The sequence below is a fragment of the Metopolophium dirhodum genome, chromosome 4 (assembly GCF_019925205.1).
Source record: "Metopolophium dirhodum isolate CAU chromosome 4, ASM1992520v1, whole genome shotgun sequence".
NCBI lineage: Eukaryota > Metazoa > Arthropoda > Insecta > Hemiptera > Aphididae > Metopolophium > Metopolophium dirhodum.
Window position 1 is genome coordinate 31,712,305 of NC_083563.1, and position 13,920 is coordinate 31,726,224.

Below are 13,920 nucleotides of genomic sequence, written 5' to 3' on the forward strand. Positions count from 1 at the left end.
ATAATAATAATAATAATAATAATACAAACGGCGGTGGGCGTGGTCTTTAATGGGGATTTATAATTTAGTTCGCTAATGGTTTCGGGCGCGAAATTCTCAGACAGTAATAATTGTTGTAGTCGATGACCGCAGTTGGTTTTTTTTTTATTTTTGGTATTCGACTGTTTAGCAGTCGTTGTTCAGTATACATTATAAACATTCTGTATAATATGTAATGGGCACTCTCAACTGTTTTTAATCAACGCACATAGAAAAAAAAAACCATTCGGACTCTTTCTACTCCATGTCAGTTAAACGTATTTACTATTTTTAAATGCGTCGTGTCGTTATTAGCTACGTATGTTTTCACTTTTTTTTAAATTTCAAAACAGGTAAATACTATTATTTAGGTATAAGGTATTACACAATTAGATACTCGTGTATAATAATATGCTAATATTCTGTTAGTGTTCAGTCATAAATTATACCATGATTTTTACACATCGATTGTACATAATCCGTCGATTTTATATTAACTTACCGTCAAAACGAAGTATCCGCTAATAAAATAATACGTTTTTTTTTAAAGATACAACCATTATGGTTTAAAAAAATATAAAAATTCAAATTTAAAGAAATAATACATTTATTTTATTGATATATCGTTGATATAAAGAAGTTTCTATTACATTTGATTATTCTAGATTAATATTTATTTTACAATAAATAAACAGTGTTGATAAAAGAAAGGTTACTAATACAACGAATTACATTTTTTAAACATAATATTCATTAACACATTCTGAATATAATAATATAGTTGTTATAGTTAATTTTCGTAAACTTATTCTTAATATTATAAATAAATTATCATACAATTCTAATGCTAATTAGTAATTACTATTAAAATAAAGACTTATATTAAATTAAGACATTAAGTATATTTTAATTTAAAAAATTATTTTTTCTCTTTTATCCTCGTAATAGAGCTTAATATTACTGTGGTCCGGCAACCGCTTTTCATCCTTAAAATTAATCTAATTCTACAATTAAAAATACAAAATTGAAATAAAGTATTTCATAAAAAAAATCTACAGTTAAGTTACATATATATATATACTCGTATTCTAAACATAACAATAACAATATATAATTTATATATTAAGATCTATTTTTACCAAATAAAATTATCTTATGTTATATATTATAATATAGTCAGTGACAGAAATAAAACACTTTTACGGAAATGTCTATGCAATAACAGTAATCAATTTTGGCACTTTTTTAATAATCTTCAAATTCAAGTAAGAACCATTATTTTTATTTATTATAATATAATAAGTTTTTTTTTTATCATAGATGTTTAGAGGAAATTGTTTTCTTTCAAAACATCAAAATAAAGGTATATATTTTTTTCACTTGATAAGCGATAAATAATAATTTTACTTTGACGAAAATATTTTATTCGTAGATATTAATTTATTTGTGAAGTAAAAAAAATATATTTATAATACATACAATATAATATGTTTAGTATATATTATGTATATGGTTGATAATTAGAAAATAAGAATATTCTTATTCTGTTTTTAAAATCATCTTTGTTGTATTTATGTTGGTTTGTATTATTTTCAATAATCTTTTTGTACTTGAAATAAGTAGTATGGATATAATAGGATAAAATATCAAATATTGATTCTATAAATTGTTATCCAGAGTTATTGACATTGTATTGAAATAATATTTTTACTTACATACTATAAAATTTATATTACAATTTGAATATAATTATCAATAAAAACTACACGTATACGACGAAAACATCGAACAAACGATTAAATGATGGATGAATATCAAAAGATAAACGCCATTCTAACACTAAAATATTTTACATATATCAAACTATTTTTAGAAATTGAAAAAATAAGTTCTGTATTTGATATTTTGTAGTTTATAATAATTTAATCCTTGTACGATTTTTTTTTCAAAATGTTCATATGATTGGAGCATGAGAATTCGGCTTAGTTCGTACACTGGTTTGCTGGACGCACGTCAAATGATCGAATAATAGTGTAAGTTGAAAATACGATATATTATGATTAACGTCACGAGAGAACTTTTGCGTCGGGGGCGAGAGCTAAAATCATGGTTATCGTGATTGAAAAAAAAAATAAAACGTTACCATGGTTAGGGTCGTCATGTATAAGAATCGGTGGTGAACGCCAATGGGCGACCATTACACGGATTTTTCGTTCGGAATAAGCGGTCACACACATACAACACTGACATAAAAAAAAAGCCATGGCACGTGTTATTTCCTGCTAGAGGTGAATGCGATGGCGGAATAGTGCCAAGTGCATATTAAGCCATATATAGGTTGACGTTTGGTTTTTATTTTTCAATATCGTCCTCGTTTTCTGCATTGTTTTCGACAAAACTCCAACGAGACATTATTTGTCCCATTACACGTGTGGATTAGTGTGTTTGTTTTCATGTGAATTAAACAGAAAACCATATAGTGGACTGCAAATATTTATATTTTATTGTAATTGTCTCAGTATGTGTATATAATAATATTATATATTCATAGTACTATAATTCTATAAATAAATATAAATGCCACCAAGACAAGTAAAATAAAATATAAATATTTACAGTCCACTATATTATCCACTAATGTCACGTTTTTAAATTTAGGAAACCAAATTTAAAATTATAACCATGGGTACCTTAATTCGTATTGTATATTTGTAGGTATAGTTAGAGTTTTTTCGTGTACATTTATTTTAGTTTACTTTTGCAACAAGAATTTGTGTTCTTGATCCTAAATTGAAATTAATTTTTCAACATTTTTATTTAAACATATAGTATATCATGAGAGACGAATCGATATTAGTAGCAACGACCAAGCTGCAGTAAGTTCGAAATATAATTGAATGTTGAAAAAAAATTTTTCAGGTTTTTCAAATATTGTGATAAGACCTTGGCTAGTTTGGAATACTCGTGAAAGTGTGTGTGTGTGGCGCTCGCTCAATTCGACTTTATTATTATTATTGTTATTAGGCACTATACATTTCCCAGGTCAAATTTTATGAGCCATGTGACGCACGATGCGGGCAATTTTTCAAAAAAAAAAAAAAAAACTGGCGGTAAAACAATAAAACGGGACACAATGGCAGTAAATAACACTCTCCGATACCGTCGCCCTGTATTTATAGCAGCCAGTACACGCGTCATTAAGTCGACCGAAATGTCCGAGAGGTTTTCGATAATAATTGCTCTCAAAATGTATCGCGTGCCGTTTTTGCGAGGATATTACACGCTCGAGCATTAGCTCCGAATGGGATCAGCAGCTGCAGTCGGGTACACTATATTTTGATTTTACGTTTTCCCGATGCGCGCACTACACGAATGTTATCAACGAGTTCAGATTTGGTAGGTATTTGATATTTTGTGTGATTGTAAATAATCGAGGCCACAGTGAAAAGATATAGTAAATTGCGTCCGTAGCGTACTTTCTATAATAGTGAACTCCAGGGCCGCCCCTTAGAATTTTCGAGGCCCAGGGCGAATACCAATTTTTAAACCAATTTTACCACTTTTTTCCAAATGTAAATAAAAAGCGCGAGGCCCAGGGCCTGGGTTCTGCTCGCCTCCCCCTCAAGGACGGCCCTGGTGACTTCGAATTCATCGGTATCCATTTTAAAGATGTCGCATTATACTATGGGGTTATAAGAATACAATAATTATTATATTATTGTTATTATTATTTATTCTATACTATTGTCTATTACATAATTTATCTAGTATAATAATTTTTTTATTTACTTAATCCATCCATATTATTTGATTTAAAACAGTTTTAAAATTTTAATTTTTATCAAACCAGAAAACAATTTTTGGACGACAATGATAGCCACCTATTCGTGGTGTTCCCTGGGTAACGCTAAATGGCTATTACATAAAATATATTATTTAAAAATAGCCTCCGCAAAATACAACATAGACATGTTTTTTCCTGAAATGTATAGAGCGCAATTTGTTACATACAAATGTACATCTGAAACGAATTGGGTGCAATTTACAATTTTCTTCCATCGTTGGACGCAATATACGTTTGTTTACCTTTTTTTCTATAATTGGTGTAAAACGAGATAAAACTTCTGATTCCTATCGGTTACGTACTTTAATTAAGGCATTTGGGGAAGATATTTTTATTTGCAATTGTTTATAGTGCAGTGTTGTTTTGCAAATTATTCAATCGTATTATCGTAAAGTGGTTGCTATCACTTGATAACTTGCTATCAATTATCATACAGAGCAATTTTCTTATACCAAACCCCAGGCAATGTCACGGGGTAAATATGATGAATTTTTATTTTAAATGTTTAAAATAAAATATTAAAAAACTATACGGTTTTACTGTGGTGATGATTTTATCGTCCTCTCTTGTTAATTTATTGTACAGTGTCATATTTTAATTTAATTTTTAGATTGAGCTCTATATTTTTAATTTTAAATTTGAATAGATACGGTTTTATTTTCCAAACAACGTTCATCCTCTGACATTTATCTGGTTTATATTATTATTTAATCGTGTACCAAATTTATTTCAAAACGTATAAATAGGGATGGAAATAATAGCCGGTACCAATAACCTAACCAATGACGAGCGTACACCTCGACTCCATCGAACTGCCTTAACTACCGTGCAAATAGTTCTGTACGGTTATCTTTTCGTACGCACTTTAGGTACCTATACCTATTGTGTATAATATGTTTAAATAATCGCGTGGGATTCGATAAATAAATAAAAACGAAGTACCCGTGCCGTAATGATCAATACAACAGAAAAGTTCCACGCATGGTGGGTGCTTACTTTTTCAATTTAAAGCTAACTTTATACCGTTGCCCGTAAACTACGTTAAATTCGACATGAGTAGGCACTCGGGTGAAACACAGACAGTGATGTGCACTTGCTTCGAGTTCAATAACGGTAATAACAATTTATATAACCACGTTTTGAAACACATTACATAAATTACGCATTAAAAGTCAATCGAATCGAAATCATTAACCATTACTATAAGGGATACAACTTGGGAGTTCCCTCAATTTATTGTTTTCTTCTCGATGGTTAAATTTTATCTATATATGATTACCCGTTAAACGACATAAGAGTAATTTTTTTTTTTAAATGTCTAATCTTACAGTACTTTTTTTGTCGTTCCACACTCCGATAGAGAACATTTAAAAAACATTAGTCTGTTCGCGTCACTTTTTGCTCTGCACTACCGTACGTTAAATTATTATGCCCCTCGTGCTGAATTCTTAGAGGGAAGGTGCACACTTAAAAAACTAAAAAAAACGTGAAATTCAGACCTTTATGAAAAAAAAAATCTCCATTATAATATTATTATGATGCCGGGTAAATAATTAAATCAATTAAAACGAAACTCGTCGTCATGCCGTAGAGCTACGTTATACAACTCTAACTCTGTGTTGACAATTAATATTCTCCTTCGCTATTGTCTCTCCCCTATGTATCATTATTAATTGAACGAAGGGTTTTGACTCGGGAAATGAATTTGAGAAAAAAACATATTCCCCATGGTTAGACAGCAGCACGTCGTAATAATATTATACAGTGATATACGGATATGTATACAGGGTGATTCACCAAGTATATGTTGATGCCATTTTACCTTAACCGTTTTCCTTAAATTATACCTTTTTGAATTTATTTAAATCATTATTGGTATTTTTTAAATATAATAATTAATACCTAACCATATTATCAAATTCTTGAGATCTTTTGTACTTTCTATGAGTGTCCTGTAGCGATACAAACATCTATTTATCAATTGACAATCCCGTATCTTACAACAAATTATTTAGTGCCCAGATAATTATTTTGAAAATATTGATGTATGAGGTACCTTAGAAGATGTAAGAATCAAAAATTCTAACATGTAATTTCCCAGTTATCAAAATATTTATACTAAGGGGTTAGTCCTTAAAAATGATCTTATAAAAATATTTTAGAGCCCTCATATCTTCCGAACTCAATATCATGAACGTTTCATCCATAGAATATAAAGTTAAATAACTCAAAAACTACTCGTCTGATATTTGATTATGATACGATAACTTTTTCAGAAAAATTATCCACTAAATAATTTACAGTTGAAAAAAGTGAATAACAGAAAATTGTATCTCTATTAGACACTCCCAAAGTAGTTGGGTATATTTAAAAATTTCAAAAATCACATTTTGAACAACTGCATTATTAAAGCAAAAACGGAGGGGGGGGGTACGCATAGTGAATCACCCTGTATAATATATATTATAGTATCGCGCTCGTCAATTATGTAGTCTCCTCGTAGGTCGTTATGAGAGAATAATGTACGCACGCCGGTTGAATATTGTTTAACTATGAATCTATGGTAATGAGGTTAAAAAACGAAGAGACAAAACGCACTAGATTTTAAAAAATTATAAAAAATGATCGCATAGCCTCAGCCGTCCCGCGAACGGTCGCTGTGTTATTTTAATAATGGCGTTTTGATCACAGCGAAACTTACGACTTTGGTCAAACGTAAACACAACATTACGAAATAATATTGTATTGTATAGTGTCGAAGTGTAATGGAGTGGTAATAAAAGTAGATCGTGTCACCGCGATAACACCGATTACTCAACGACACACAAAAGAATACAAAATATGGGTTTTTTATGAAACGATAATAATATTATAATATTGGCCTTATTCTGTATTCATTGAGATAACGCTTCGGTGTGATATTTGTACACGGCATCGTGACAACGATGGATGAAGATGGTAAATAATTATTGAAAACTTTATTAATGTTTTGTAATGAACCTACACTACCACTTATATACCACAGGTATATCATATTTTTACTTCGCCAAATTATGTAATAATTAAAATATTGTAAATAAATATTATTATTATTTATTATCTTATATTATATTTTAGGTATCGCAAACACGTATAGTTAATATTTTACTAATTGTTTCGTTTATAACCCGCACTAACACACCTAAATTTTATTTTGATACCAGCTATACAGTAAGTTGTTGTGAATATAATAATTTATATTATTATCGTCGTTTGGTATTATTAATGCGTATCGCGTAATAACACATAAGGCATAAATCGGTTCAATAGTCCGGTGCACTGGATTTATACAATATTATTATTGTTTTCGGTAAACGTTATCTGCGCGGTCCACTACGCAGTGAATTTCGAAGATAACCGTTTTATGATGATTAATATTATATTTTATCTCCACCGTATTGTTTAGGCCTCGACTAGAGGTGATGTAGAACGTTTTGGGTCCATATCGAAATCCTACCCTTCCCCTCAAGGCAGAATAACAAACGGTCCATAATAATATTATTATAAGCGGAAACCATCGTACTGATTTGTTATCGTCACAGATAATCGCGTTTGGAATATTTGTCGGAAACCACGGTCATTGATAGGTAGGTATATATTATATCGTATCGTCTTTGTGGTAAAACCAAACGATTTAAGCGATTGATTTTATCATCATCGGCCGAACTCTCGTGGACGCGTGCTCACAAATCCGAATCATCAACTACACCTATCGTGTGATCACGTCATTGATATAACTACTATTTAACATTATGTTGTGATATTGAAATTTAATATTACCTATGTAAGGAAATAAAGTTTTTAGAGTAGTCAAATTGACAGTCACACATTTTTTAATTTTTAACACCGTTATAATAATATATTATTACTTTATTCTCTCGCAAATAGTTATAACTTATAAGTTATAACTATTAACTGGAACACAGTTAAATCGTTTCTACCGCAGTTATTGTTTGACACGAATTAAAAATCAAATAAGTCGAACAAATTTATTCAATGACTATATAATATAATATAGCGTGTAACTAAGCCGTTAACAAAACAAGTAGACCGTGAAAACTCGGGGTGAGCATTGAAAACTGTGGCCGGAAACGTTTCCGGTATCTATTACTATTTGATGTGGCACTATTCGGGATTCCTAACTAGACGCTTGTGCAATAATTTATAATATTTAGTATGATACTGGACGTTGGAATTGGTAATTAATGAGTTTTTTTTACAGCAACATTGGACGTGGTTATTGTGGTTATTGTTTTTTAACGCACTCAATCGAGGATTCAAAAATAATATTTTTTTTTTAAATAAATGCGGGATATTATTTTTGTGCTTCAATATCACCCCCTCCCCCACTCCTCCAAAGTTTATGGTTAAATTATGAATTCATTACATTTTATAGTTTGTTTTATACTGTATGATAAATATACCCACTAAAATAGAAATCATAATAATAATATATTATGTAAATACAACACATTCTAAATCACTCCAATAACGATAGTAGAGGCGAATTAATAACAACTTTACAACTCTACAACAAGGGACCTGTGAATAATGTAGGTGACACGATGTGTGTCTTAATTTGACACACCACCTCCGGCACGTAATCTTCAGGAGACTGACAAGGAGACGTTTCCTCAGATCGGAAATTATTAAGCTCGGAAATTGAATATTATGTAGGTACCTATACAATATCGTTCCGCTGGAGATCATCACACTGCACACTGTCACCCATTGACGTGAATACTTGTACCAATATATGATTGTTATTCAAAATATATTGTAATTACGATCGTATGTAACGCAGTGTGTATATATTATATATATTACCTATATATATTGAATTTGAATCCAAAGATAACCTTGATAACATTGTAACTTAAAAAACTATGTCTGGACTTTGAGTATAGGTATAATATACCTGGGTACAGGTATGTATATAATTGGTATATGCATATATCTCAAAATTCCAAAAATCATAGTTTGAATGGCTGTAGGTTCGGGGCCGGCCCGACATGTTGTTTATAGTACGATATCGGAGACTTGCGAATTGCGGCACGTTAGTTTTCGATGAACGTATGAGTCACAGATCGTGCAGCGTTTTTTTATCTTGAAATTGTTATCAAATGATGGAGAAAAAAAATATGAATATTCCATATTATATTACATTTACGAATTCAGCTGTGTACCTACTCATGTGATCATGGAATTTGTTGACAGTTCGAAATCGAAGCAGCTCATTATTTACGAAGGTTACATAAATTCCGTTTCCATAAAACCCTTAAAGATGCTATACACCGGTGGCCTTACTGTTTGAAGAGTTGTCAGTGCTTTTTAAAATCATCTCAATTCCTTATACAAATATTATAGTTGAAAGTAACACTAATCAAAATCACATAGTAAAACTGTCAAAAGTATTCTAAATAGGCAAATTTTGAGTAATTCTCCGAAAAGACTTATCTCGACGTAATAATAATATTATTTAATATATTATCATAGGTACAGCATAACGTAATAATAATTTGATATTATATTATGCACATACAATATTATAATTTATATTAAATCGAAGTATATATTATAATAGCTACTGTTTAACCCATAGAACGTACACGTGTGTCGCGTGGACTTATCTTTAAAAATGAAACCCGTATATTATAATATATATGATAGTATATATATACAACAGTTACGTACGATCGATTCTCGATAACTTAAATTTCGAGGGGGTTGAAAAATATAATTTCGAGTTATATTGTACAGCATCGATAGTGTGAGGGAATCTTCCAGAGAAAGAAAATTGGAGTTTTCAAGACTCGACCTGCAACGTAGTAATAATAAATATAATATTATACATTTCGTGGACGGTCGGGGCTGCGCGTATACGAAATTACAACAACAACAACAATAATTTATAATAGTTATAAATCATAATATAATATTGCAAACCGCAACAACTTCAGGTGCTGCATGAGCACTGCGCCGTGCCGCATCAATTAAACGTTACTGATCCTGAGCATGCTGGACGACGGGCGCCGTTCGGCCGTCACCTGAGCGATGACGTTGTTGAACGACGGCCGGCGGTCCTTTAGCGTTATGGACGTCGGGCACAGGTGGTCCATGCCGCAGGACGTCCGCCGGCCACCGGCGCCGCCGCCGCTGAACCCGGAACCGCCACCCAGCGACGTGGACGGCGTCATGAGGAAATCGCGTTTGGCGGACGCCCACGACGACGACGGTTGGCCGAACGGTACGTCACACAGGCATGGGGCCGGTGGCGTGTTGGTGGACGACGACGACGAGAAGAACCGTTTGTCGGACGCTGGCGACGGGAACAGGCTGCACGACCGGCGTTCCTTGACCGTGGCCACGGACAGCGAACCATAACCGTGACCGCCGCCGCCGCCGACGCCACTACCGCAACCGTAACCGCCAAACGACGACGTGGTCGTGGGCGCGGCGCACGACACCCGGCGCTCGGCCACCGCGGCCACTGCGGCCGCGCCCACCGTCATCGGCAACATGGACCGGCTGGTCCGGGCGGGGCTGCACTCGTGCTGCACCAGTGACTTTATGTCGGCCGCTGATTTGGCCTTGCGTGGCCGACCGGCCATCAGCGTGCAGTGGCCGGCCAGTTGCGACGGGCCACACGCCCCCGGCAACGCGCCGCCGCCCGCGAACATGGAGTTCTGCCGTGGCCGGATTTGCAGGGCCCGGTGTGTCGGCTGTATCGTTTGGAAAATGGCTGACGGTTCCAGGCAGCTGTTCACGTTGAACTTGGAGAACGACGTGCGGTGCTGAAAATGAAAAAAAATCGAAAAAATCATTTCATTTTCCGGTCATGTCGTAAACTATAATACTACTGGAGGACAGGGCACGTGTTATAATATTGCTACGCATTAATTGTTATAAAAAAAAAAATAAGGAGTGGACTTATGGTCGATGATACAGGTCGATGGGCCATCGCTCAAAAATGTTTCGTTGTTATTGTCTTTATAATATTATTATAATGACATTTTTCAATTTTAATCCCGTTTTCATTAATCCATATTAGTTTTTTTCTGATATTATATTTTATTATATTATATTATATTGATTTCATAATTTTCTGATATTATATTTTATCATATTATATTATATTGATTTCATAATTTTATGACTTTTATATGCACGATATATTATATTTAATTGTTTTCTGATCTCAAAAGTAATTTTAATTTCATTTTGATTTAAAATATGACTTATATTTTTTTGATTTTTACGTACGAGCTATACGTGCAGTACCGTCGTTCACGCGTCCCATAACGATGCTGTGAAACGTGCATAATAAAATGTAATATTAGGTAAGTAGTTATTAATTATGAGTATGACCTAGGTACTAGCTAATAAAAAACATTATAGACTTATTGACTATTGTAGAATTTTAAATTTAAAAATAATCAACTTTTATTATTTTGATATAAACTATAGATATTAATTTTTTTTCAATTTCAATATAAATTTGAATAATGTTAAAAATAATTTCGATATTATTACTTTTGATTTTTTTTAAAATTGTTATCGATATTTATTCAGATTGTGATTTCAATCCCTGTTTTATAATATAATAGGAATCTTACTTCTTTCAAAATATAAATGTTAAATATTATATCATTCACATATTCTGTTTTTAAATATTTTAAATTAGGTAAGTACAGATATTAATTTTTAGATGCAAAGAGGTCACCGTTGGGTCACGATGGCAATGCTCCTAGGGGGGTTGTCATTGGCCGATACGGGGTTGGCGTGCGAAGCAAAAAGGGGTAAAGCCCCTTACTTTATATATATACTAATATACATTATATAAATGTTTTGAATTTTCATACTATGACGCGGGAGAGCGGAAAATTGTTGAATAATTTATGCATAAGCCACTCAATCGATCGATAAAACCATCAGACGACATTCGGACGATAAGCCTTTTAAGGCCGTCGTAACTTTAAAACCGTTATTATTATATGGTCCCAAATGAAGTCTCTGGTTTATTATAGGAATGGTACGCGTATAATACCGATGATAATTGCGGTATTTCAAATATACCATCATCATGAATCCGTAATGGGTATGGTAATATTAAAATCATCAAACGACATACCTACTATTACTTATTACGACTACCATGACGAGTAAAAATAAAAAATATTGTCATTCATCGTAATGATTTAGGTTAACACATTTGTAGGAATATAATATTATTGGCCAACAAGCACCATAAATTCGGTAAGTACCGAAAATATTATTGGAATTATTCTACCGCGGTTATATCGATCAATAGTCAATCGGTTGCCTATATTTTATTCGCATTAATAGTATGGTTATCAACCACAACTCCAGCTGCTTGTGTTTAACAATATTATGTAATTGTTAAATAATATGTCAGAAAACACTCGACCCGCGTATACTCGTGAGTATGTTTGCAGGTAGTTTTTATTTATTGCTCCCCGTCCGATTTATTCTCATAAAGTTTTTCCAGTTGGTTAACTCTCCCCGTGTTATTTGAACTGTGTTGTTTGAAAGTTTCGAACGCGACTTTTCTACCTCTCGAGGTACGTATCTCGAGGGATGTAGTTTTACTGGCTATATAGCTGTCTCCAGTTATAAAGTTATGGACGATGATCTTCCGATAAGGGATGGGACGAGGAAACTAGATATTTTATGTTTTTATTTCATTTGATTTCTAGCTTTATTTATTTTATTTTCACAAAACACTCGGCTACATTATACTACGTATACTCTGATAGTGTCTGATAGTGTCGTCGTGCTTAAACACTCCTAACCTAATCTCAGGGATCATCGATTGAGAATTGTGGAGTGAAATACTAATAAGATAATTAAACAGTCCATCGGTTTCTACTATTAAAACTAAAATTAAAAGTATACATGTATACATTTTTCTTTGGCAAAGTTATATTTAAAAAATATACATTATTATTACAATCAATGAACAAAGGTTTAAAATAAATTTACATTTAATCGTATATTTCAATGAACAGTGTACCTTGTGTTAATATTGTACCTTATATCATTATTGTACCTATGTAATCCACATACTGTATCGCCGGCTTATATTTAGGTGTAGGGTTCATTAATAACCTAATGAGATTAAAACAACTATACAACAATAGATATAAACATTACAATTTAATCCGCTATTTCGGTCCTACTAAGATATTTTATGTTACTATACGAATTCAATAAAACCAATTAAGTCTAATAATTAAATATTTGTATAGTATAGGTAGTTATTTATAATTTTATAATGATGTGTGTTTGTATGTACCAGGTAACTATTAACTTCAAACAGATAAATATTAATAATCCTTATTTTCCGAATATTTTATGTGAATAAACAATATCAGATAGTATGAGAAAGTTGTGTTTGAAATGCAGTACTCATAATCTTTAAACGATTTAAATAATATGCTATAACAACCAACCCCCCATTTATGAAAACAAATATTTATATTTTATCTCACGAAAAAACATATTTAGGAACTTAAAATACAAAATAATATTAAGATTTTTTTTTTTTTTTATTGATCAATATAACACTGACAACAGAGGTCATTAGTTATACAGATAAATTATCTAATTAGGTTAAAACATTTTTTTTTTTAAATACGATTGAACAATTTTGTTGGTTTTGAAAAATTAATTATGTCCAAGTTTTTTACATGATTGGGTCCAAGTGCGGTGTCTAGGTTGAAGGATATCCTTTGCTCGGCGCGTTCCTAGTTGTACATTAAACAGTTGGCTATTATGTGTTTGACGGTTAATACAGTTCCACAGGTTTGACAGATGGGAGGCTCCTCTCTGGCCATAAGGAAACCATGAATAATTCTGGTGTGTCCTACGAAAAGTCGGTTAAGAATCGTCTCCTCTTTCCGAGTTAGTTTTGGGTTTGTCTACGTATGATTTATATACGAATCATTGTACAAATTAAAAATAATTTCAGATAATCATGCTAATATATGTCTTTTGCA

At 32.3% G+C, this 13,920-nt stretch overlaps 1 protein-coding gene across 1 annotated transcript in view; it reads right to left on the reverse strand.

The window, feature by feature from the left end:
* Nucleotides 1–648: 648 nt before the first annotated feature.
* LOC132943048 (uncharacterized) overlaps nucleotides 649–13,920 on the reverse strand; it is an 86,723-nt gene continuing 73,451 nt past the window's right edge. The window contains exon 4 of the mRNA XM_061011830.1: nucleotides 649–10,695. Within this exon, the coding sequence (XP_060867813.1) occupies nucleotides 9,895–10,695 (801 nt within the window). The 3' untranslated portion in view covers nucleotides 649–9,894. The remainder of the gene's footprint in view (nucleotides 10,696–13,920) is intronic.